Source organism: Felis catus, chromosome E1 (assembly GCF_018350175.1).
Source record: "Felis catus isolate Fca126 chromosome E1, F.catus_Fca126_mat1.0, whole genome shotgun sequence".
Lineage (NCBI taxonomy): Eukaryota > Metazoa > Chordata > Mammalia > Carnivora > Felidae > Felis > Felis catus.
In genome coordinates, this window is record NC_058381.1 from 13,222,362 (window position 1) to 13,245,873 (window position 23,512).

General features: G+C 54.0%; 1 protein-coding gene across 6 annotated transcripts in view; it reads left to right on the forward strand.

The window, feature by feature from the left end:
* Nucleotides 1-4,429: 4,429 nt before the first annotated feature.
* The window catches only part of ATP2A3 (ATPase sarcoplasmic/endoplasmic reticulum Ca2+ transporting 3), a 34,772-nt gene continuing 15,689 nt past the window's right edge, over nucleotides 4,430-23,512 (forward strand). For 2 of the 6 annotated variants that reach the window (XM_011289055.3, XR_002148927.3), the window contains exons 1-11: nucleotides 4,430-4,756; nucleotides 14,839-14,856; nucleotides 15,377-15,459; nucleotides 16,966-17,070; nucleotides 17,259-17,397; nucleotides 17,689-17,769; nucleotides 17,861-17,946; nucleotides 19,530-19,994; nucleotides 21,546-21,634; nucleotides 21,809-21,911; nucleotides 23,176-23,307. In XM_011289055.3, coding sequence (XP_011287357.2) covers nucleotides 4,639-4,756; nucleotides 14,839-14,856; nucleotides 15,377-15,459; nucleotides 16,966-17,070; nucleotides 17,259-17,397; nucleotides 17,689-17,769; nucleotides 17,861-17,946; nucleotides 19,530-19,994; nucleotides 21,546-21,634; nucleotides 21,809-21,911; nucleotides 23,176-23,307 — 1,419 coding nt within the window. In that variant the 5' untranslated portion in view covers nucleotides 4,430-4,638. Of the gene's footprint in view, nucleotides 4,757-14,569; nucleotides 14,595-14,838; nucleotides 14,857-15,376; nucleotides 15,460-16,965; nucleotides 17,071-17,258; nucleotides 17,398-17,688; nucleotides 17,770-17,860; nucleotides 17,947-19,529; nucleotides 19,995-21,545; nucleotides 21,635-21,808; nucleotides 21,912-23,175; nucleotides 23,308-23,512 lie in introns of those variants that run through there. The other 4 variants (XM_011289053.3, XM_011289054.3, XM_045044240.1 and 1 more) reach the window with 3 other exon arrangements.

The window sequence follows — 23,512 nt, forward strand, 5'->3', positions numbered from 1 at the left end:
ATATTTGAATGGGACAGCATATTTGGCATAGCCTCTCAGCTTACATACATGCTCTGTTGACTTCATTTACAAAGTGTAAGTTCAGAGATAAAATTATGCAGAATTACGAGACAATGATAGCAGAGCATTAACCAAGCACCAGACCCTGCGTAATCATACACTTTATATGCCCATGTAGCCAGGAATAATTGTGTAGTACTTACCCCAGTGTTGTGGGGATTAAATGAGATGATATGGGAAAAGAATTTAGCACAGGGCCTGGCACATGGTGACTCTTCACCTCAGGTGACAGGCAAGAGGCAAATCAGAGTGCTGGGGCACAGCCCTCAGGCCAGCCAATGAGGCTCTAGGACAAGGCCCAGAGGAGGGACATCTGGGAAACCTTCCTCTGTTGGTCCCATGTTTTTCATCTTCGTTTCTGGCTGCTCCTTCTCCATCTCCCCTGCAAGTCCCTATCCCACTCCTATAAGAGTAAGAGTAATGCTAGGAACCATTTATTGAGCACGTACTATTTCTGGACACCATATTTTACCAACATTCATCAGTTAGTTCCCACAGCAGCTCTTTAAGGCCATTTCCAAATGGCAGAAGCCCTTACTAAGAAAGGAATTTACTGACTCACACAACTGAAACAAACAAACAAACAAACAAACAAACAAACAAACAACTAGGGATGGACTGATTGCAGGTAGATGTCATCAGAAATTTGCCTTTCTCCATCTCTCTACTTCTCTTTGTGGTAATTTCATGGGGGGAAAATTCTACTCTCATGGTAGCAATATGGCTGCCAGCAACACCAAACTTACATTGCACCAGATTCACCACCACTTTAGGGACATAATAACAATATTTTCCCTAATATTCTAATAAAAATCCAAGTCAATGGCTCTGATTGGCCGACTTCTGGTCACATGCTTGTCCTGAACCAATAAGTCTCTATGGCCAGGGAGTTATAGGCCCCTCCTTGACTAGAACAGAGTCAAAGGCCACCCCTAGATCTAGGAAATGGGATCAGTTCTAAGGGAACCACAAGGAATGAGGGAGGAGCAGGGAAGATTCTCATAAAGAAAACCAAGCAAGGAGGATGGATGCTGGGTTTCATCAATCCTGGAAGTGGGTCATTATTATCTCCATATATGGCTAAGACTACCTATTCACCAGACTAGTTTTCTCTTCTTTCTTAAATATGTATTTTTTTATTTGAGAGAAAGAGAGAGAGAGAGAGCACACACGAGTGGGGGAGAGGAGCAGAGGAAGATAGAGAGAATCATAAGCAGCCTGCAGGCCCAGCGCAAGCCTGATGCAGGGCTCCATCCCACGACCCTGGGATCATGACCTGACAGGAAATCAAGAGGTGGACGCTCAGCAAACTGAGCCACCCAGGGCCCCCCCTCCCACTTCTTTCTAAGCACGGGTAGACTACATTTCCCAGCTCCCCCTGCAGTTAGATGTGGCCATATGACTGAATTCTGATCAATGGAACTTGAGAGAAAATGAGGTCCTCACCTCCCGGACTGCCTCATACACTGATCACCACCCTCCTTCCTCTTTCTCCTTTTGCTGACTGGATGCACGTGAGTGTGGTAACCTTGGAACCACATTGGAGATGGCAGAATCACAGAGCAGAAAGAGCCTGGGCCTCAGTGTCGCCACTCCACCAAGCAGAACACCTGCTTCAGACTTAACATGACCGAGAAATAAACTTCCATGTTGCTTAAGTCTTTACACATTTTGGAGTGACCTTGTTACAGTAGTTGACTTACCCTAATAATTACAGATGAACAAGGTGAGGTTCAGAGGGGTGAAGTGCCTTGCCCAAGGCCACACGGCCTGCAAGAAGCAGAGCCCAGATTCAAAGCTGAGCCTACCAGACTCTAGTCACAGCCCTTTGGCTGCAATAGACAAAAACCTGCTCAAACTGTGACAAATAAAGGCAGGTCTATGCAAAGTGCACAGAATTGTGCCTCGTGGAATCTCGGGGAGCCAAGGGCAGAAGTACGGTAGAGGCTCTGAGGAACTTGGATGCCATTAAGCAGTCTCTGTCTCTGCCTCTCTCTCCCTGTCTCTGACGCCACATGGGATCTTGTCTCAATATCTTGCTTTGTGTAGACTTGGTTTTCCCTCTACTCTCCCATTGCTGTACTTCACATGATTTTAACTCCTGCCCTCTAACTGTAGTCCAAGTGCCTATGGTCATAGGTCTGGATATAACCTCTGGCTCAACATTTAAACTCTTCGAGAGAGACTTTGATTGGCTCAGTTCACCTGCCTATGGCTGAGTGACTCCTGGCTCAGAGCCCTCCCCTGGTCACTCAGCTGGGGAGGGGGATTACATGAGCAGTTCAGGCTGCCTCCCAGGTATCCCTCTTCAGCCCCAAACCACAGCTGCCTTAAGACATCTCTACCTGGAGTCTCCCAGACCCCTCATACCCCTTGGTACCCCACTTGGCGCCAAATATACCCCTTGATTCCTCTCCCCACTTCAATCTGCTGCTCCCTTACCTCACGGCTGAACCTCTCTCCCACCCAGCTACTGATGCCAGAAACTTGGGGATTAGCTGGGACTCCTCACTATCTCTCATCACTGAATCTAATCCATTACTAGGTTCAGTCCATTGCAGCCCTGTCTGTCTTGGTTCACACTGCCTCACTTCAGGAGGATTGCAGGGTACCTTCAGCCGCTGCTCTCCCCTTCAAAAGCTCCATCTCTTAATGCTTAAAAAGCCTTCAGTCCAAAATCCAGGCCATTATATGGACAATCAAGGTTCTCAGCATCATAGCCCTGTCTCTCTGACCTACCTTCCTAATCCTGGTGCTCATGCTCCTTATGATCCAGCCATGCTGAAGGACTGAATCACTACCTCTGGCAGACAGCTGAGGTGTCCCACCTTCAACACTGGCTGTTTTTTTCTGACTGCAACACCCTTTTTTTCTCCTGTGTCTAAGTCCTTCTAAGGAAGACCTACCTTTCCCCCATGCTCCAGCCTGGTCTCCTCAGGTGAAGTGAGGTAGGCATGTCTGTTGCCAGAGAGGCAGTAAATTCTGCCAACCATCTATCCTGTGAGAGAGTTCGAAAGAGCTGGGCCCAGATGCCAGGACCGAAGTTCTCAGTACCCGGCAGCTGGGAGGTGGGGAGGATAGACCTGCCCTTTGGACAGCATGCCTGTGACCATGTCACTTTGGCCACCAGCTGTTTGTCCAAGTGCAGATAAAGCATACACTCACTGAGTGTCTCAATGCTTAAGGAGGCATAGTGAAGATCAGACAGAGGAGGAGGACCACATTCTATCCGGGCAGGGAGAGATCAGGAGCTGGGGGGTACACACGGTCGGATAGGAGGTCAGCAACCAGGGCCAGGCTGAAAGCTTGGGCTTGTGTGTGCAGTTGCAGTATCTGGAAAGGCTTTCTGGCTGCACAGGAACTCACTGTAGGGTTTAGGGTTTGAACAGCTGGCTGGGTGAGCTCAATCTGGAATCTATGACCTTGTGCAGCCAAGGTGGATCCCAGAGGCTGAAGACAGCAGAGGCCAGCTTGGGAGGGGGTGGGGCGTAAGAGGGCAGATGGATGAGACTGGATGGCTCTTAAGCTGAAGGGGGTGCCTGGAGTAGACTGCTCTCTGCTCCTTCTTTTGATGGGGTGAGTGGTTTCTGCCTTCCCACAGCTCGATTCCCTGACCTGCAACTCCTTCTCTTGGCACCCCTTAGAGAGGCTGGAACTCAGGGAGCGCTGGAGTGGGGGTTCCTAGGTCCCTCCCCATCCCTGACTCAGGGTCGCTCTCCCTGGGGACCCTGGCCAGAGGCCTCCACCCCAGCCCCTCAGGCCTCTAGGGAGCCCCACCCCCACCTTGGCAGATACATTTCCTGCTGGGGTAAGACTGTGAGTCTAAGGTAATGAGACTGATTTTCTTTCTCATACACTGGTTCATTGTTAGAGGTTCGGTTGTATGAGGAATAACCATGCATCGCTGACCATTTGGAAGAGATAAAGAAAGCACAGACATCAAAAGAAGAAAACATCAAGTAATCTCCGCAGTAGTTGCGCTTATTCACAGGCTTTTGGGTTCTCTCTAGACCCAGGGTCCTCCTTTGCATAGTTCAAGTTCGGGGATAGGAAGCCATTCTATGGACACCTCCATTTTGCAACCCCCCAGGACCCAGGAAGGCTCAAAAGAGGACAGCCCTGAGAATCGTGCTCCGCAGCCCGCCGCAGCTCTCGGCCCTTGGTGGCGCCCAGAGCCCTGAGGACAGGGGCTGCGGCCCCTCCCGGACACGCCAGGCGCGCTCCCCGCAGGAGGCCTCAGTTCCCCCTTCCGCAGAATGGGCTGGCGGCCCAGCCTCTGCGCCCCGGGGCGCTGCGGGGGCGGGGCGGGGAGGCAGCGGGCTCCTAGGGCTGCCGGAAGGGGTGTGAGTGCGGGGGCGGGCTCCACGCCGCCCCGCCCCGGGGAGGGAGCCCGGGGCGCTGCATCCTGGCGGGGGCCTCCGCCGCCGCTGCAGCCACTGCCGTCGGGAAAGGTCCCGGCGCGGACATGACCTCGCGCGCCGCTCTCCTGGGCGGGAGCTCCCGGCGCCCAGCGCAGTAGCCCCGCGAAGAGGCGGCGGACTCGACGGTGCAGACCGCGCAGAAAACCAGGCGGGCGGCATGGAGGCGGCGCACCTACTCTCGGCAGCCGACGTGCTGCGCCGCTTCTCGGTGACGGTCGAGGGCGGCCTGAGGCCAGAGCAGGTGACTAGCGCGCGAGAGCGCTACGGCCCCAACGGTGAGAGCGTCGGCCTGGCCAGGGAAGCGGGGACCCGCAGTTTCAGTTTACTCCCCTGCGCCGCAAAGGGGAGCGGACCTCTCCGGTTCCAACCCTCGGTTACCGCAGGCGGGCCGGAAGCGAGGGCTCCAGAAACTTCTGCAGATGCTCTTGGGGCACTCGGACGGGCTGCGCGGCCACCTTCGCGTGGGGGTGCAGGGCGGGTTCCGGGTTTAGAGACCTGACTCCTGGCTCCCCTTCCCCAGGCCCAGGGATCTGTCCAGACCTTACAGGCTTTCCACAGCCACTCCCCACCCCATCCACTCCCGCAAGCTTTAATCCACCCCCCTCCGCGGTCAGCGCTGGGTTCCGGTCCCGCACTGCAACCTGCCCCCATTGCGCAAAGGCATTCGCCGACCTCAGCTGACCAGGGACCCCAGCTGGCCCAGAGGGTCTCCCCTGAGGGCTCAATAAACACCCAGAAGGTGCAATTTGTCAGCTGGCAGCCTTGGTGCCCCCACCCCCACCTTCAGGTCTTCCTCTTTCTGCAACCCAAGGCGGATGTGGCTGGCGGGAGGGAGTCGGTGGGGGCTTTGAACTCCTTAGGCGGGAGACCTACCTCCCTGGGGGTGGCAGATTCAAGGCCTCGCTCAGGGAGTTGCCAGGATAGGCCTTGCCCTCCTGCGTGACCGTGACCGTGACCGGGAGCAGCACCTGACTGCCGCTGGGCAGGGAGGGAGCGTTTATGCTGTTGCTGTTTGGGTGGAAGTGGTATCATTTCTTCTTATCTTCTAAGGAGTTTGGGATTCTCCATCTGCCAAAAGGCACAAGTACCAGGTACTACCCAGATGTGGCCCAGGCACACAGGTGGAAGATGGAGGGGTCCCCTCCTCCAGTCACTTCCAGTCAGGACTTGCCACCCTCTTCATTCACCCCCAGGGTACTGTGCACAACTTTTGGGATCCAGATGGAAATATAGCCCCACTCCCCCAAGTGCAACCTGGACGCACTTTGTTTTAGGACTTGGGGCCTCACCCTTTCAGGGATCCCGGCCAGCCAGAGGGGAAGGTGCTCTGGCCTGAGTGTCTTACTGCTCAGGGATGGCTTGAAAATTACAAAGAGCTGTCAGAAAGGGAGCTTTGGGTTTTGTATTGGCTTATGAAAACCACCTCTTCTATAAATATTATCTTTCTGGAGCAGAAATCCTTTTCCAAAAAAATTAGTTGCTATATTTAGTTGAGCTGTGGGAGGAACTAGGGAGATAAATATTATTTAATATCCTCCATTAGTGACTTGGCAGCGAGGGTGTCATTGCTGCAAGAGGACAGGGCAGCAGGACTTTTCCCCCAACCCTGGGGTGGGGGTGGGGATGGGGGTCAGGGCAGCAGGTCTGGGGTTTCACAGCCTCTTTTGTGCCACTGTGGCCGCCAGCTTGGGAGTCCTGATTCCCAAGGAAAACTGGAGATCTAGCCCTTGGTTCTGCCTTGGTTCCAGAAGCCCTGTGTGACCCTAGTCTACATCCCTCTTCTTTCTGGCTCCCATGTGTTCATTGATCCAGGAGAGGAGAGGCTGCTTAAGAAGGAGGGAGCCTTAGTTCTCCCCCATATTATTTTGTCTAGTGAGGGGCTTTGGGGGTGACCAGTCCACTGAGCATCTGTGTGAAGTGATAGATAAGGATGTTGATGTGGTGTGTAGGTCCACAAAGAGGTGGATGTGCTTTTGGGGGGTGGTAAGTAGGAAAAGTTGGGGGGGGGCACTGATGGGGTCCCTGGTTCCCTTGTGCTTTGATAGTGGTAATAATAACAGGTAATGTTCACCGAGCACTTACTATGTGCCAGGCACTATTAGCACTTTTCATCTCTTATTTCTTCCCCAAAACAATTCTGTGAAAACAGCTGTTGTCATTCCCATTTTGCAGAGGAGGTAACTGAGTCACCAGAAGGTTAGACAACTTGCCCAAGGTCAGATAATATTTGGTGGAGCTGGTCCTGGGTACCTGTCCCTCTCTAGCCTCCCTTTTTCTGTCTGTAGAAGGGAGTCACTGGTTCTACAGGCCTTGGGCCCCTGATGGTGGCTGTGCTAGGAGGTGGGTCAATTAGGCAGGAGCTATCCCAGCAATGCCCCCAGCCCTCACAGGGCCCTAGAGATCCCTCAGATCACTGATTGGCTTCTTCTTCAGGAAGCATTCCGGGACTCTGGAAGTCCTCAGGTTAGGAGAGGGGAGCCAGCTGCCCCTTCCCGCATCATGCTGTCTCCAACCAGCCCCAGCTGAGGAGGAGTCATCTGTGTTCTGTAGTTTCTATGGGCACTGGGGAGGTCTTTCCCTCTTGGGTAACCTGGAGTGGTGTCTACTCGTGTCTGGGATTGGGCTGACAGAATTTTGAACCTTAGCTCTGCCCCATTCACAGCTGTGCAATCCTGGATAAGCCACTTTTCCTCTCTGTGCCTTGGTTTCTTCGTGAGGCCGTAATAGGACCCATGTCTTGGAGTTGCTTGCTAGTGTTTGTGTGCACCAAGCCATCCCTCCTGGTAGCAGAAGAGTCTGGGCCAGGATCTGGGCCAGCTGGGTGGTGGGGTGGGCTAAACCTACAGGTGGAGGGAAACACCCCAGGGACAAGTGTCTTCCCCCGCCCCAGGAGTCTGTGCACCTGCAAGGTCGTTAGTGCTGGAAACCACAAGGAAGTCATTTGCTTAAGTCCTGAAGTTTGCAAATTCTGCTGGTAGAGGGAGGAAGGGAGGCTGGAAAGCAGGGGCTGGGGATCCTGTCCTCCTACCTTCTCTAACTCCTCCCTCCTCAGAGCTGGGGGATGGGCCTCAGCAGTGCTGTGAGTCTGCCAGCTGGGAATGCCCCATACACACAGAACACAGCCTCTCCCAACCCCAGTGAACAGATGTGTCCTCTGAAACCCCAACAGGGGAGTGCACAGGAGGCCCCTGGCCCAGCACCTCTCGAGAGTGTGCCCTTCCCAGCAGGTCCCAGAGGTGCCCAGGACTCCATTTCTTTGGGGGGCTTTCTACATCCTTTCAGTTTATTTTTTGAATAAAAATGTACACACAGTACAACATTCAAAGGGTTAAAAGGTACAGTAAAGTCTCCCCAGACCTGTCCAGCCACCCAGTATTCCCAGGGTCTTGTGTCTCCTTCCCAAGGTATGCTGTGTACATACTCCTTTGGATCCTTATGATCTTTTTCACACGAAAGGGAGTGGATCGTGAGTGCTGTTCTGCCCCTGCTTTCCACGTGATAATCACTCTCGGAGATGGTGCCTTGTGGAGCATCCTGGGGCTTCCTAGTAGCTATGTAGGGTTTCATGTGGCTCTTCCGGTATTTCTTCACCTGGCTTTTGGAGGGCACTGCGATTGTTCATAGCCTCTCCTGTCACACGTCACAAGGCATATTCTTGTCCCCACATCACTTCACACACTTGTCAATATTGCCAAAGGATACATTCCTAGAAGTGGAGTTGCTGCGTAAAACAGCATGTGTACTTTACATTTTGACAGCTATTGCTGAATTGTTCTCCATAAAGTTGCACCTGTTGACCTGCCTGTTTCGTCACCCCTGCACCATTGCCATGCATCACCAGACATTTTGATCTGTGCCAATCTGATGGAAAAGTGTCCTCTCATAGTTTTACTTTGCATTTCTCTGGTTACCAGTCATGTTGGGCCATTTTCCATGTATTTTGGAGCCATTTGATTTTCTTGTGTCCGTGAATGGGCTGCCCATCACCTTTGCTGGATGTGAGCCAAGGCAAGAGGCAGGACTGTGTTGGGCATGTCCTACCAAGCAGGCCAACTGAGAGGGCCTGGAGAGCCCAGTGATGCGGAAGTCAGGCAAGATCCCAGAAGGTCTGGGGTGGTTCCTGTTCAAGGGAGCTAGGGAAAGGGCTCTAACAGGAACTGGAGCCTTCCATCTGTACACTGGATACAGCGGCCCCAGAGCTGCAGGTGGGAGGGGTGGCTAGATTTAGATTATTGCCAGTCGTGTCTGGGCTGTGACCTTATCTCCTGCCTTCAGCCCGGGCCCCAGTTGGCTGCTGGAACTCAGGAAACTCATGTGTGTGGCCGTAGGACACTTGGCCAAGGAGTGTGGGGCCAGGCAGGAGGAGGGGGTAAGGTCTGAGTGGTCCACCTTGCTGGGTGGCCTCAGGAAGACTTGTCCTTCCTTGGCCTCAGTGCCCTCCTCAGTGCAGACGTGGGATCCTGAGATTCCCCTGAAGGCCTTGCAGGATATGAAACGATTCTTGGATTTGAGGGAAGTGTGGTTTCCCTACAGGCATGGGAAGTTCCAGGTCTCTTAGGTCCACCCTAGATTTCATGCCCACTGGCCCTCTTGGGCAGCCTTGGCACTCCCTCGCCCCCACCCCAGGAACAGCATCCCCTCACACCAGGAGCTCCCTGAGGCAGGACCGAGTCTGTCCACACCATGCTGGCATATAGACGTTAAGCAGACCCTTTGCCAGGGTTTTCTACTGCCAGATCAGCCAGGTAGTCTGTAGGCCTCTGCATTTGGGGAGCTGCTTCCCAAGGCCCCCTGGAGGGCAGGACCATGTTGTCCACTCTAGATAGGTCCTAGAGACCCGGACAGGGCCAGGTGAACTGGGTGCGGTCTGCCCAGTGAAGGCGTCTCCCCGATTCTGCAAGTGATAACTTAATTGCCCTGTAAACTTACTTTTGAGGAAGACCTTGGCGAGCTCTTGCCTCTCTAGGCTGGAATCAACAATTTACAAGTTGAAATACCAGTTTCCAATGTTTTGAGATGAGAAAAAGGAGTCAAGAGGGAAGATCAGGGGAGCAGGTGATGCATGCAGCCTGGGGTAGCCTTGGCCGTATACCCCACTTCTCCTGGGCTCCAGGCTGTGTGCCCAGGGCCTTGACCTGAACAATGGGGCGACTGAGTAAACAATTCTGTGAGGCTCTTTATGGACCCAGGGGTGACTCATTCCCTCCCCGCCCTGGAAGGGCTCCCATCAGGTGGGGGTGACCGCAATACTGATGACTAGTAAGAGAAGAGCGGAGGGATGGGTGGACGGGCTTTTCCAAGAAGGCTTCCTGGAAGGCTGGGGTTTAGATGAGGAGCTGCGGAAAGGTACTCTGCACAGAAAGAATGGCCCAAGCAAAACTTTGGAGGGGAAGAAGCTTTAGCAAAACCAGGGAAGGTAGTGGCAATTCTTTTTTTTTTTATTAATTTTTTTTTTCAACGTTTATTTATTTTTGGGACAGAGAGAGACAGAGCACGAACAGGGGAGGGGCAGAGAGAGAGGGAGACACAGAATCAGAAACAGGCTCCAGGCTCTGAGCCATCAGCCCAGAGCCTGACGCGGGGCTCGAACTCACAGACCGCGAGATCGTGACCTGGCTGAAGTCGGACGCTTAACCGACTGCGCCACCTAGGCGCCCTAGTAGTGGCAATTCTAAGGCATCTCACTTGGCTGGCAGATGTCCAGGATATAGGAGGATTCTGAAAGGTCAGCTTGGGGCAGATCCAGGAAGGCCCTGAAGGCCATGCTAAGGTCAGTCTTTATTCCTCAGGCCAAGGGGAGCCACTATTGGTCTGTGAGCAGGACAGAGGCAGGGTCATTCACTCATTTCCAAATCTTTATCGAGCACCTTCTATGTGCCAGGCACTGCTCTAGGTGCTGAAGACACTGCACTTGACAAATGACTACTGGCATGGAGCTTACGTTTTAATAACCAATATTATAGCTAATATTTACTGAGCATTTACCATGTGCCGTGCATGTTGTTTAATCTTCACAGTGACTTCAGAAGTAGTTACTATCATTATCCCCATTTTGCAGATGGGGAAACTGAGGCACAGAGGGGGTTAACTGACTTGTCCATAGCCAAAGAACTATCAAGAGATAGAGCATGACTTGAACTTAGCCCTCTGGACCAGACTCCTTGCCCCAAGCCATGAAGCTTCTCTGATCATATACTCCCTTTCGTCCTCCAGGGCCCACAGGCTAACTTCCAGGCCCCTTCAGGCCAGCCCCACATTGGGCATCTGGGGGCGTGGGCCAGCTCAGTGACAGTAGTGACCTAGGGAAGGGGTTGACTGGGAGAGTCCACCACGTACACTATTTCAGAAGAATAGTGGGGGACTGCATGCCACCGGGCTGGCCCAGCTGGGATGCGGAAGGGAATAGCACTTCCTGTTACTGTCTTTGGCTGCAGCCTGCTGAATGGCACCAAGAGGTGGGCAGGGCTGGGGCATTCTCCCCATTTAACAAATGGAGCATCTGACACTGTTGAGGGCTCAGCGCACCACCCCCTCCACATGCAGCCTGAGGATAGCAAGGGGGAACCAGCATCTTCCAGGGATGCCTGGGGAGAGGCTGGGACAGTGCTTTCCTAGCCCCTGGGTTCCCTCCGTGGCCCTAGGACCCGGTCACGTGAAAGGACAGCCCCAGGGTTGTCCGGGGTCTTGGCAGGATTAGAATTTGAAGTAGACCAGGCCTGAGCAGACGGAGCCTAGTAACCGTCAAAACACCACCTGTGAGGACAGCAGAGCCTTTGTGGGCAGGGACGATTTTGGCTAGTGGCTCTGGGATCACGACGAAGGGGTGAGCTAGTCGATGGAATCGGGGCACCCAGCCTAACAATCAGGACATAGGATGCCAAGTTTTTTCAGGTGACTTTGGCTAGCGAAGGCAGTGCAACAGGGATGGGAAGGCAGAGCAGCTTAGGAGTCAGCGCAGGAGGTGCTGAGCAGGGGGTCAAGAGCCAGACTACCCGAGTTTAAAATTTTTTTGCTTATTTATTTTTGAGAGAGAGAGACAGAGCATGAGCAGGGGAGGGGCAGAGAGAGAGGGAGACACAGAACCTGAAGCAGGCTCCAGGCTCTGAGCTGTCAGCACAGAGCCTGATGTGGGGCTCGAACTCACGGACCGCGAGATCATGACCTGAGCCGAAGTCGGATGCTTAACCGACTGAGCCCCCCAGGCGCCCCTGGACTATCCAAGTTTAAAGCTGCCACTTCGCAGCTGTATGACCATAAAGTAGTCATTCAACCTCTCTGTGCTTCAGTTATTTACTCTGTAAAAGGGGAATAATAATGGTATCTTCCTTTTCAGGTTGTTTGAGCATCACAAAAGAGTTAATGCCCAAGAGGATGCATGACATTTGGCACGCCCAACACTAATAATTCTGCTATAATTATTCTGCTGTGGAGTACCTTCTTATATGGTCAGCATATAGTACCCACCCCATAAAGCACTTGGCACACTGCTTGGTACATAATAGGTGCTCAGTAAATGTGGTTCTTACTAATGTTAATAATGACAGCAGCCCTTCAGGGTGGGAGTGGGTACCCCATCTTCCAAAGAGGCTCAGGATCCCACAGGGAGCCAGCTGCTCGGGCAAAACTAGAAGCATGCGCACTGCATGTACAAGGATGGGCAGGGCATCTTCTGTGACCTCGTGGCTGGCTGAGCCTCCCCCAAGGGCAGTGGGTAGGTTAGAAGGGGAACCTTGTGGTAGAGGCCAGGTCTGGGGAGAAGGGGGTATCAGTCAGGATCAGCTAGGTTATGCTGCAGTAACAAACCCCGTATCTCAGTGGCTGAAAACAGTACAGGTCATTTCTTGCTCACGCTGTAGATCTGTATGTCAGTGGCAGGTCGTCTGGGGGCTTTGTGTCTCCTGTACTCTGTGATTCTGATTCACAGAGCAGACACGTCTCACGGGTTGCTGGTTGTTGTAGCAGAAGGACAAAGAGCTCCGGATCTTCACTGTCCAATGCTATAGCCACTAGCCTTGTTTGGCTGTTTAAATGTAAATGAATGAAAATTAAGTGAAATTTAAAATTCACCTACTCAGCCACACTAGCCACATTCCCAATGCTCAATAGTTACATGTGGTTAGTGGCTACTGTATGGGACAGTGCAGCTAGAGGACGCTTCCATCATCACAGAAAGTTCCACTAGACAGTACCCTTCTAAATAGGGAGTCTCCTGCCACCAATTTAATGCCCCCGCCCAGAACTAACATGCATCCTTCTTTTTGTAACTTGCACAAGGGCCAGAAAGTGCAGTCATACTATGTGCCCGCAAGGTGGGGACAATCAGAAGCATTTGGAGAACAAACGGCCACCAAAGAGTGGATCCTGAGTCGGATGTTGGGTCAGAGAGCAGAAGGGGAGAACTTGACAGATGACTGAGGCAGGCAGAGGGCAGCTTGGGGGGAATTCGGGCTGGTACGCGTGCCCCGGGACAATGCTTCCCAACCCCAGGCCTTGACCCTGCCCAGAAAAAATGCCCTAAGGAGTATGGTAGCCTAAGGGCTACATGCCTGACAGAGGGAGGGGTTAGGGAGACAGCAGGAGGGATTCGGGTGAGACTTATGGATAAACTCCCATTGGTCAGGAACCCTGAACATCCCCACAGAGGCGGGGGGTTCGGGAGTCTCCTGAGTAGAGCACAGCTGAAGCAGGCTGAGGTGTGCCATGAGGTTGGAAATATTCAGTGCCAAGGCTGGGGCATGGCAGACATGACCTCTAAAGGACCCCGCTGGATTGGAGAACTGGCCCAGAAAACTAGGCCTGGCCCTCCCCCTGCCTTTCCTGTTCACTTCAGCTAAATAGATCAGAAGGAAAAAGTCTGTTTGATTTTAATCTCAACGCAGGACACTGGAGATTACATTTTCCACGGAAAATGTCAGCCGTTGCCTAAAATAGGACCAGAAAATATATTTTTAGGTTATGTGTTTCCCTCCTGGATTTCTGCATCCCAGTGGGCTGCTTGATACTCTCCATGGTTCAGCTGCCGGATGCCCCAGATCCTCCGAACAGGTGGTCTGGGGAGAGGCCTCCCACAGGGAGAATGGTTGCGGGTATTCGAGCTCAAAACAGGTGGACAGATACAAGGACCTGTGCCAAGAAGGAAGAAGAGGAAGGGAGAGCCAGCCTAGGTTAGAGCCTCAGAGTCCGCGTTGTTGACAAGCTCCCAGGTGATGCCAGCGCTGCTAGCCCAGAGACAGGCCAATGAGTAGCAGGGCTCAGGGAGGCTCAGTCTGGGAGGAGCCTCAGGCCTCAACAGAGCCTGACTTCAGCCCTTGGAGGGAGAAGCCCATTGGACTCCACCCTTTGAGTCCCAGCTCCTGTCCCTTCCCCTAGACTTACCTACTTGCTCTGTGACCTTGTTCAAGCCACTTTTCCACTCTGGATCTCAGTTCTTGTACCTGCGGAACAGGGTGAGCATTCCTGCCCTGTCTCCCTTTAGACTGTTGGGAAGATTCAAAGACTCCAGGTACTGAGGCAGCCGGCTCGCCTGGAATAAAAGGTCCTTCAGGAAATGGAGGAGATAAAAATAGAGCTTGTAAAGTGACAGCAGGTCCTGGTGGTGTTTGGGAACATCACTCCTCAAACTGTTCTACGGGTCACAGACCAGGCGTGTGGGATGGATCTTCATGGAGTTTGCCCAGAGTGGAGGGTTTGGGGGTGGGGGGGTGGGGGACAAGGTGAGACTCAGCCTCTAGGAACTTAACCATGGCAGGGTGCCTGGGGTGCTGGCTGCTGAGGTTGTGTCCAAGGGAACCCCCAGGTATGGGGGACTCAGCAGGCTGGCTGTGCTATAGACCTTGTCCAAGTATTCCCGGGGGAGCAGGTAAATCAGAAGTAGCCTGAGCTAAAATCAAGTAAAATTTTAAATTTTACTTAATTTTCATTCATTTAAATTTGAGGGAGGGGCTACCTTGCCATGGCCATAGAGGACATTGAACAGGATTGGGCAGCCGTCTGAGAAAGAGCAGTGCAGGGGAGCTATCAACTCACTGGTGACCTTTGGGGTCCCTTCTCTTCAACAGTTTGCTCAGTTTCTCTGTGCAGTGGAGGAGGGTCTAGAAGGACCCATGTCCCGAGGTGAGCCATGCCATACCAGATCTTCCTCAACCAGAGTGGGATGAAGCGAGGGGAGCAATGGAAGCCTCTGCGCTCAGACCATCCATTCTGTGACCTCAGAGAGCTGTGGGGACATCTCTCGACCATCATGGTGGTCTGGGTAGGCATAGTGGGGAGGGACTGCTGAGACTCCTCCACGGCCCCACTGCATAACCCGATTATCTCTTGTCTCCTCATGGCTCCTGTGACTGCCTGGATCCCACAGAGCTCCCAACTGAAGAAGGTAAGGGTTGGGCCAGGGTGGGCTGCAAGGCCACCAGGCAACAATCTTGGGCCATTCACTGTCAGGTTGTAGCCTTCCCTCTCCCCAACAGAGTGAGGCTTTGCCAAGCACCGCCCCCCCCCCCTCCAGTATCACCCACCTGTGCCTGTAGGGCCTCAGGCTCTCAGTCTTTTTTTTTTTTTTTTTTTCAACGTTTTATTTATTTTTTTGGGACAGAGAGAGACAGAGCGTGAACGGGGGAGGGGCAGAGAGAGAGGGAGACACAGAATCAGAAACAGGCTCCAGGCTCTGAGCCATCAGCCCAGAGCCTGACGCGGGGCTCGAACTCCCGGACCGCGAGATCGTGACCTGGCTGAAGTCGGACGCGTAACCGACTGCGCCACCCAGGCGCCCCATCTCTCTCAGTCTTTAAATAGTATGGAGGGAGTGGGCCAGTTGGTCTCTGAGGCGGTGCCAGCTCTGAATGGGGGCAAGTCACTTGGTAAGGAATCCAGGCTTCACCTAGTACTCCGGTTCTCAGGGAAGTCCCTGTGGGAGCTGGTGCTGGAGCAGTTTGAAGACCTCCTGGTGCGCATCCTGCTGTTGGCTGCCCTGGTCTCCTTCGTAAGTAAGGCCCCCGTCCCACAGCATCAGTCTTCCCGGAAGGGAAGGCCAGGTTGGGGCAGTGCTCAGAGGCCCAGGCTCTGAATCACAGGTCTGTCCTCTTAGCCATGGGCATCCCTGGACCCCTACACACCTCTTGCCTTGCTCAGACTTCAGCATCCCTCAAAGCCTGCCTCCCCAGTGGTATTCCCTAGTTGTGACAATCAAATGTCTCTCGGGGTACCTAGGTGGCTCAGTTGGTTAAGCATCTGACTCTTGGTTTCAGCTCAAGTCATGATGTCACAGGTTCATGGGATCAAGCCCCGCATTGGGCTCTGTGCTGACAGGACAGAGCCTGCTTGGGATTCTTTCTCTCTCTCTCTCTCTGCCCCTCCCCCCTCATGCGCATGCATGAGTGCACACGTGCTATCTCTCAAAATAAATAAATAAAACATTAAAAAAAAAGTCTCCCTATGTTGCCAAATTATCCCTGGTGGTGGAGAGCCCTTTCCATGGTTCCCAATGCCCCACAGAAGAATTTGGACCTTAACCTCTTACAGCTTCTCTGTGGCTGCTTCTCCCTTTACTCTTCCGCTATTTTCACTGCCTGAAACCCTCCTGGACCTGTAGGATTAGGGGCCCAGGGTGGAGCTGTGGGGAGGGGGGGACGGTGATTGTCACTGAAGGCTGAGCAGCAGAAACCTAAGGGTAATGCAGGGAAATGGCCCCCTGGGAGTGGACACAGTTCCTGCTGTTGGCCCTGTGCCCAGCAGGGCCTGGGGAGGAGACCTCATGTAGGTAACATGGAGTGCGGGGCAGCGGGGGCCCAGCTGTATCTGGCCTTCCTGGCAACTGTCCTTGTAGAAACTGAGGACTCCTCCAGAGAAAAAAAAAACCCTATCTATGCAGGTGCCTACAACAGCTTAGCCAAAAGGGTGCTGATACTCCTCTACAGTACAGATGGACACACTGAGGCCCGTGGAGGGGGGTAACAAGTACCCACTTGGGCCAAGAGGTGGGAATGGGACTTTAACCAGGTCTTTTGCCTCCAGGCCTGAACTCTGACTGAAATTATGCTTCTCTGGCCAGTGGACTTCAGGCATTAGTCCGCAATGGGATCAGCTGGGTTTGTTCAAACATAGACTGTTGGGGCCTCACTCCAGGCTTTCTGACTCAGGAGAACTGAGATGGACCCTGAGAATTGCATTTCTAACAAGTTCCCAGATGCTGCTGCTGCCGCCAGTCTGGCATCACACTTGGAGAACCACAGCTGGGCACGCTGGCAGCTGTATAACCGCCCCTTGTCCTGAAAGTCGGCTGGGTGGGATGTGGGCCATGACAGTCACTAACTGGAAGAGCTGAGTGTTCTAAGCCAGAGCCTCAGAGCAGCCCTCTCCAAGCCCAGGGCACCCTGGGGGGGATCTCTCCCAAAGCAGGAGAGCAGACAGGAGATCCGGGGTGTGAAGGAAACGGTGAGCAGACCCCGGCGCACAGCGTAGCCCCAGCTCACCAACTCTCACTCCATAGGTCCTGGCCTGGTTTGAGGAGGGTGAGGAGACCACAACAGCCTTCGTGGAACCTCTGGTCATCATGCTGATCCTCGTGGCCAATGCCATCGTGGGCGTATGGCAGGTGGGAGGTAGAGGTGGGCTGGACCCTGGGGTGTCCCAGATGCTGGATGTGACCGCCACTTGGTGTTAGAGTCCTGCTGCAGGTCCTTCTGCTTCTAGCTGTATCCCAGGCCCCAAGGGTGTCATTACAAGGGGTCAGCCAGCTAGGGCCAGTGGGGACAGACCACCTACCTGCCTCATATTCTGCAGGAACGCAATGCTGAGAGTGCCATTGAGGCCCTGAAAGAGTATGAGCCTGAGATGGGTAAGGTGATCCGCTCGGACCGCAAGGGCGTGCAGAGGGTCCGCGCCCGGGACATCGTCCCTGGAGACATCGTGGAAGTAGCAGGTACACTGGGGGCCTCTTTTCATCATGTGATGCTGGCGAGCCCATCCCTCCCTTTGTCCCCATCTTTCTGGCTGTATACACAGAGCGGGGTGGCTGCTGGATCCCTCCAAAGCTTTTTGGCCAAAACCCCGTTGGACAGATATGGAGACTGTAGGCCAGGGAGCAGCACCTATCTCAGGGATCACAGCTCAGGCCCTTGCCTCTCAGCCCCAGCCTTGGTTCCTGGCAGCTCTCCTGGCTTTGCTAGGGGGTGGTGCCGAAAGCCACACTCAGCCAACTCTCTCCCCACAGTGGGAGACAAAGTGCCCGCTGACCTCCGCCTCCTCGAGATCAAGTCCACCACTCTGAGAGTGGACCAGTCCATCCTGACAGGTGAGGCCTGGAGGCTGGGGCTGAGCAGGGGCTAGGTCAGGGGGTGGGGGTGTCTTCACATAAGGCTTCTCATTTCTGATTCCACAACCAGGTGAATCCGTGTCTGTGACCAAACACACAGATGCTATCCTGGATCCCAGAGCTGTGAACCAGGACAAGAAGAACATGCTATTCTCTGTAAGTCCCTGGGATGGCTGGACACTGCTAATAAAAACGGTAACATTTAGATGAATCAGTTAAAGCCCTACAAAAAGAACTTCGTCGATTATTGACAATATGTACAAATTTATGGTATTAGTGATAGCTTGTGTTTACTGAAGGCTGTGTGCCTGGCACTATTCTAAGCCCTTTACGTGTATTTATTCCTCACACTGCTTTTGAAATGAGTACTCTTATTCTTCACGTTTTCCAGCAAGGAAACAGGCACAGAGAGGGTAAGTAAATTGCCCAAGGTCCCACAGCCAGTGAATGGCAGAGCTGGGATGTGAACTCAGACGCTCGGAGTCCAGAGCTTTTCCTCCTACCTGCTGGGCTTCACCCTGCCTTAATCTATAGAGGGACAGAGCTAACCTATAGTTTCCCAGTGGAGATGCCTCTAGAGAGACGATGGTTGCCAAAGTGGTGGAGTATGGCAGAAACAGCTCATATCTCAGATGGGAAAACTGACCCCCTAAGGCAAGATGCCAGGGCCCGGTGGTTCTTTTCAGGGAGAGTGGTGGGTTCAGCCATGGTGGGAATGATATGGCCCTGTGGCCTCAGAGGTACTTAACCAGCGAAGGTTACAGGCCGCCCAGAAACAGCCAGAAGCTGAACACAGAAGCCACGATAGGTCAGGCCATTTGGCCGTGTCCCAGGGCACCAAGTTATAGGGCTAGAAGACTTCCCCAGAAGTGAACAGAAATGGAGAACACAACATTTGCTCCGAGTTCTTTTTAAGAACTGCCTGCCTAGATGCATGGAAGCCTTGGACAAGCTGCTTTGAGGTGGGGAGGGACTTTACAAGGCATGCTCCAGCATCAGCAGCTGTCACTAAGTAGCTTTCTGAGGTGCACGCTCTGGCTAACTGCAGGTCATTTCCTTAGCTGAGGGGCCTGCAAATTGTGTGGGCAGGGGGATGGGAGAGTAGAAGCTGCAAAGCTCAGGACAAGAGAAAAGAAACTGAGGTTGCTACTGGCACCTACCTTTTCTCCAGCCTCAGCCCAGGACACCTGTCTGAAGGTGTTATTAGCCCCCTCAGAGAAGCTCCTTTGTGGGACCATTTTATCAAAGAGGACACAGAGGCTCAAGGCTAGCTAGCCTTTACATCAGGACTTAAGGATTTTACCAGGGCCCTGGGAGTGGATGGACGTAAGCTTGTTTTCTGGATTCTTCAGTAAATATTTACAGATTATTTACCTAGGATCACAGTCAGCTTTGGCACTCCTACATGGCCACATTGGCTTTTTATGAATCACATTTTGGGGGATTGGTGTTGTGCTGTGCTGGTTGATCCTATCGTCAATATTGGCCTGGTGCTTCCCCATGCTAGTCACTGGGGACGTGGTGCTGAACCAAGCCCTTGCCTCCATAGAGCTGACACTGTCATCAAGATGACAGCAATAGCTTGGTCCTACATAGCTGCATAATTCTGAGAGCACTGAGTGACACGGAGACAAAAAGCCTAGTAGGGGGATAAGCACCTTACGCCAGCCCGAAGGAGTCAGGGGTCCTCAGCCCTAACCAGGGTGCTAAGCAGCCCTTCTCACCTCTCCCTTGGCCAGGGTACCAACATCGCATCAGGCAAGGCACTGGGGGTGGCAGTGGCCACAGGCCTGCACACAGAGCTGGGTAAGATCCGGAGTCAGATGGCGGCAGTGGAGCCAGAGCGGACACCGCTGCAGCACAAGCTGGATGAGTTCGGGCGGCAGCTGTCCCATGCCATCTCTGTGATCTGTGTGGCCGTGTGGGTCATCAACATCAGCCACTTCGCTGACCCAGCCCATGGTGGCTCCTGGCTTCGTGGTGCCGTCTACTACTTCAAGATTGCCGTGGCTCTGGCTGTGGCTGCCATCCCTGAGGGCCTCCCAGCTGTTATCACTACATGCCTGGCTCTGGGCACACGGCGCATGGCACGCAAGAATGCCATTGTGCGGAGTCTGCCCTCTGTGGAGACGCTGGGCTGCACCTCGGTCATCTGCTCCGACAAGACAGGCACACTCACCACCAATCAGATGTCTGTCTGCCGGGTGAGTGGCTGCGGCCAGCTTGGGGCCCCACCGGTGTTGCCGTGTGGCGTTCAGCTGGCCGAATTCCCTCTTTGGGCTGCCCCTTGACTGCTCTTTGGCAGCGGATGGAGGAGAGAGCCTGTGGGCTGTCCCATGGTGGGGAGCAGATCCAGGTTTTCCCGGGGCAGAGCAGCTAAGTCTGGCTGGACACGTGTCACTAGAGCCCACATGTCACTGTGGCAGGTCATTGCCTATGAAGCTCAGTTTCTTCACCTGCAGTTTGGGTTTGCAAGCTTTGGTAGACAGCCATAAAGGACACGGGAGGGGGTCAAGTGCAGCCTTGGCATCTGAGCCAGGTTCTGTCCTGCTCCACTGTGACTCTGCAGTCAACGCCTGCCACCAGATATGTCAGCTCCAGTGACCTGGGAAGGGCCAGGGCAGGAATTATTCATTTCCTGGCACTCAGTCCCAGATCCTGGGCCTGCTGCCTGCATGCTCCAGGGATTCTGGCTGAGACTCCAGCAGGCCCATGGGGCAGAGGGGTGGGTGGGGTAATGGTGCAGGTTGTGGGCTTCCCACCCCTCTCAGATTCTCCCATCCCCCTTCTCTCACCTCTGCTCCATAATCTGCCCACTGGGAAACTCAGGCTCTGTGTCCGAGAACTTGAAGCCCATCAGAGGTTATCACAGGGGAAGGGGTACCAGCAAGCTTTATATCCTGAGGCCCCTGACCTTTAAAATCTCTAGTAGGATTTCATTTGAACAGAGGGTTCCTTAACTGAAATAAAGATTTGAAAAACACACTATGGGGAAGTTGTAGAGGCCGTACATGCTGGACAGGGGGCTGAGAAACGACTTCTCAAGAGTTATGCTGGCTGGAGGGCTGCCCCCTAGGAGCAGGGAGGAGAGCTGAAAGGAAAGGGCATTTAGTGAGCACCTCCTGGGTGCTGAGCTGGCCATTGGCTTGAGAATGTACGGCAAAGCGGTTTCCAGAAAGCAAGAGCTCTCCCTGGCACAGCTGGCTGGCAGACAAGAAAATGGGCTGCCCTGGGAGGGGTGAACCCCCTGACCCTGAAGTGCACAGGTAGGGGCTGGGTGACCCGGCAGGCCTAAGAGCACACTCTCTGGGAACACCTTTGGGCAGGAGGGTCTCTGCCTCAGAGCAGGCTGCGGGTTTCCTCCCTTGGAGGCCAGGAACTCCTCCTTTCAAAGGGAAGAGAGGGGCAGCTCTAGTGTGACCCCACCCTCTTCTCATGTTACCGGTGGAGAAACTAATGCTCAGGTTCTCAGCCAGGAATCGCATAACAAAATGGGCAAGGACCCGGGCTTTCTGCCGCTCCTTCCAGAACATTGAAGAACCAGCCATAAACCCGTCAGGGATCCAGAGCAGAGGCCCTGCCTCAGCCTGAACCCTACCCTTAACACTGTATCTCTCAGACCTTGGCAAGAGGGAAGGCCAGTGGCTTTTCTGGGGGCCCAGAGAACCCCACCCTGTTATCAGGCTTTATTCAGACCGGTTGCCCAAGGAGGAGAGAGGTGAGGGCTTGCCTGAGCATGCTTCTACGCTCCCCAGATGTTCGTGGTAGCCGAAGCTGAAGCAAGCTCCTGCCGTTTGCACGAGTTCACCATCTCCGGCACCACTTACGCCCCGGAGGGCGAAGTGTGAGTGCTGGGCGAGGGAGAGCGGGTGGGCGTGGTTTCCTGGTGAGCTGGGCTACACGGGACAGACGGCTCGAGAGTCGTCAGTGGGCGAGGCTTCCCGGGGGCGGGATCAAGAAGCTGTGCACCTCCCAGGGGCCGGGCCAAATGCCCCGGTACTGAGACCCAGCCCCACAGGAGGCAGGCGGAGCAGCTCGTGCGCTGTGGGCAGTTCGATGGGCTGGTGGAGCTGGCGACAATCTGTGCCCTGTGCAACGACTCAGCGCTGGACTACAATGAGGTGGGTCCCAGCTCCCTTTCGTGACCTCCCTAGTATCCAGGTGCCCAGGACAGACGCTTCTCTGACTCTCAGAACTCCCAGGATTGGTAGTCCCTTACCCTTTGGAGTACCACACCCCAGGGGCACTGCCACCCCTGCACAATCCCCCACTGCCATTCCTTCCTCAGACTGGCTTTAGAACCAGTGCCCTAAGTGCCTTAGGGCTCTTGGACTGTGGGGGACTGTAATGTAAGGGACTGTAGTGCCAGGGTGCCTAGAGGAAGAAATTAGGGGAGCAGGGCTAGGGAGGGTGTTTAAAGTAGAAGGCACAGCCCGAAAAAGGCCCATAGGTCATAACAGCCTGATGTGATGTAGGCATTGAATGCCCTTGACTGCAGCTGGAGCAGTAGAATGGAACATGCAGGAAGACACTCCTACCTGAGGGAAGGACTTGACCACACCAAGTCAGGTCCCATAACAAGCTGAGGACAATAGTGAGCCACCAAAGGGTTTTGAGCAGGAGAGTGATAATGGTCAGATCTGCATTTACGAAAGATCAGACTTCTATGTGAAGGATGGAACAGACAGGGCAAGACTGGATTCAGGAAGTCTTGTGTGGTCCTCCGGGTCAGAGAGTTGCTGGCTGGGGCTTCAGGGAAAGGGGAGAAGGCATAGGTTGGAGAGAGAATTAGGAGCAAAACTCCTGGGACTTGGTGACTGGTTAGGTGAAAGAGTTGGAGGATAGCTCCTGGTTGGTGTCTGGGCTGGGACTGTCACTGGAATGGCAAATACAGGGGGAAGGGGAGGTGGCCTGAGGGTCAGTAAGGAACCAAGTCCAACAGGCAGCTTGGAGTTCAGGGGAAAGGTCACTGCCAGGCTGGGCACTGGAAGTCAAGCACATGAAAGGTGGGGGGAGCAGGGAGCGTAGGAGGCCTCAGGGAGAGAAGATGGGAGGGGAGAAGCAGGGACCGGACAGCAGGGTTTAGAAAGAGGAATCTGGGGAAGGAGGCTGGGAAGGAGCATGCGGAGCATGAGGTAGACGGCCGGGAGAACACATGTTCACTGATGTCAGGGAAGGGTCAGAAGGGAAGGGAAGCATCAGTGTCGGATGCTACCCAGACCTCATGTCAGCTGGGCTGGGAAGGGTCCAGAGGCCTGATGCAAAGGAGGTTTAAGGTAACTGGCCAAGGGAGCTCTAGGGGTCAGGGAGTGAGTGGGAGGTGAGGCTTGGGGGTCCACTGGAGGCTTTCCTGCTCTTCACGCCCTGTACTCTGGGCCCCACCAGGCTAAGGGCGTATATGAGAAGGTGGGAGAGGCCACGGAGACAGCCCTGACTTGCCTGGTGGAGAAAATGAATGTGTTTGACACCAACCTCCAGGCCCTGTCCCGAGTGGAACGAGCCAGTGCCTGCAATGCGGTGAGTAGAGTGAGAGCTCTGGCCACAGGCCTCATAGCGGGGGCTTCTGGGCATCTAGAGAAGGGAGAGAGGAAGGCGAAATCTTGGGAGGCTTCTGGGAGGAGGAGGGACTTCAGACGCTAGTAAGACTTGGCTAGGAAGAAAAGACAGGAAAAGACTGAGTGTGGGCGAGGATTCAGAGTTGGGAAGTACACAGCATGGTCAG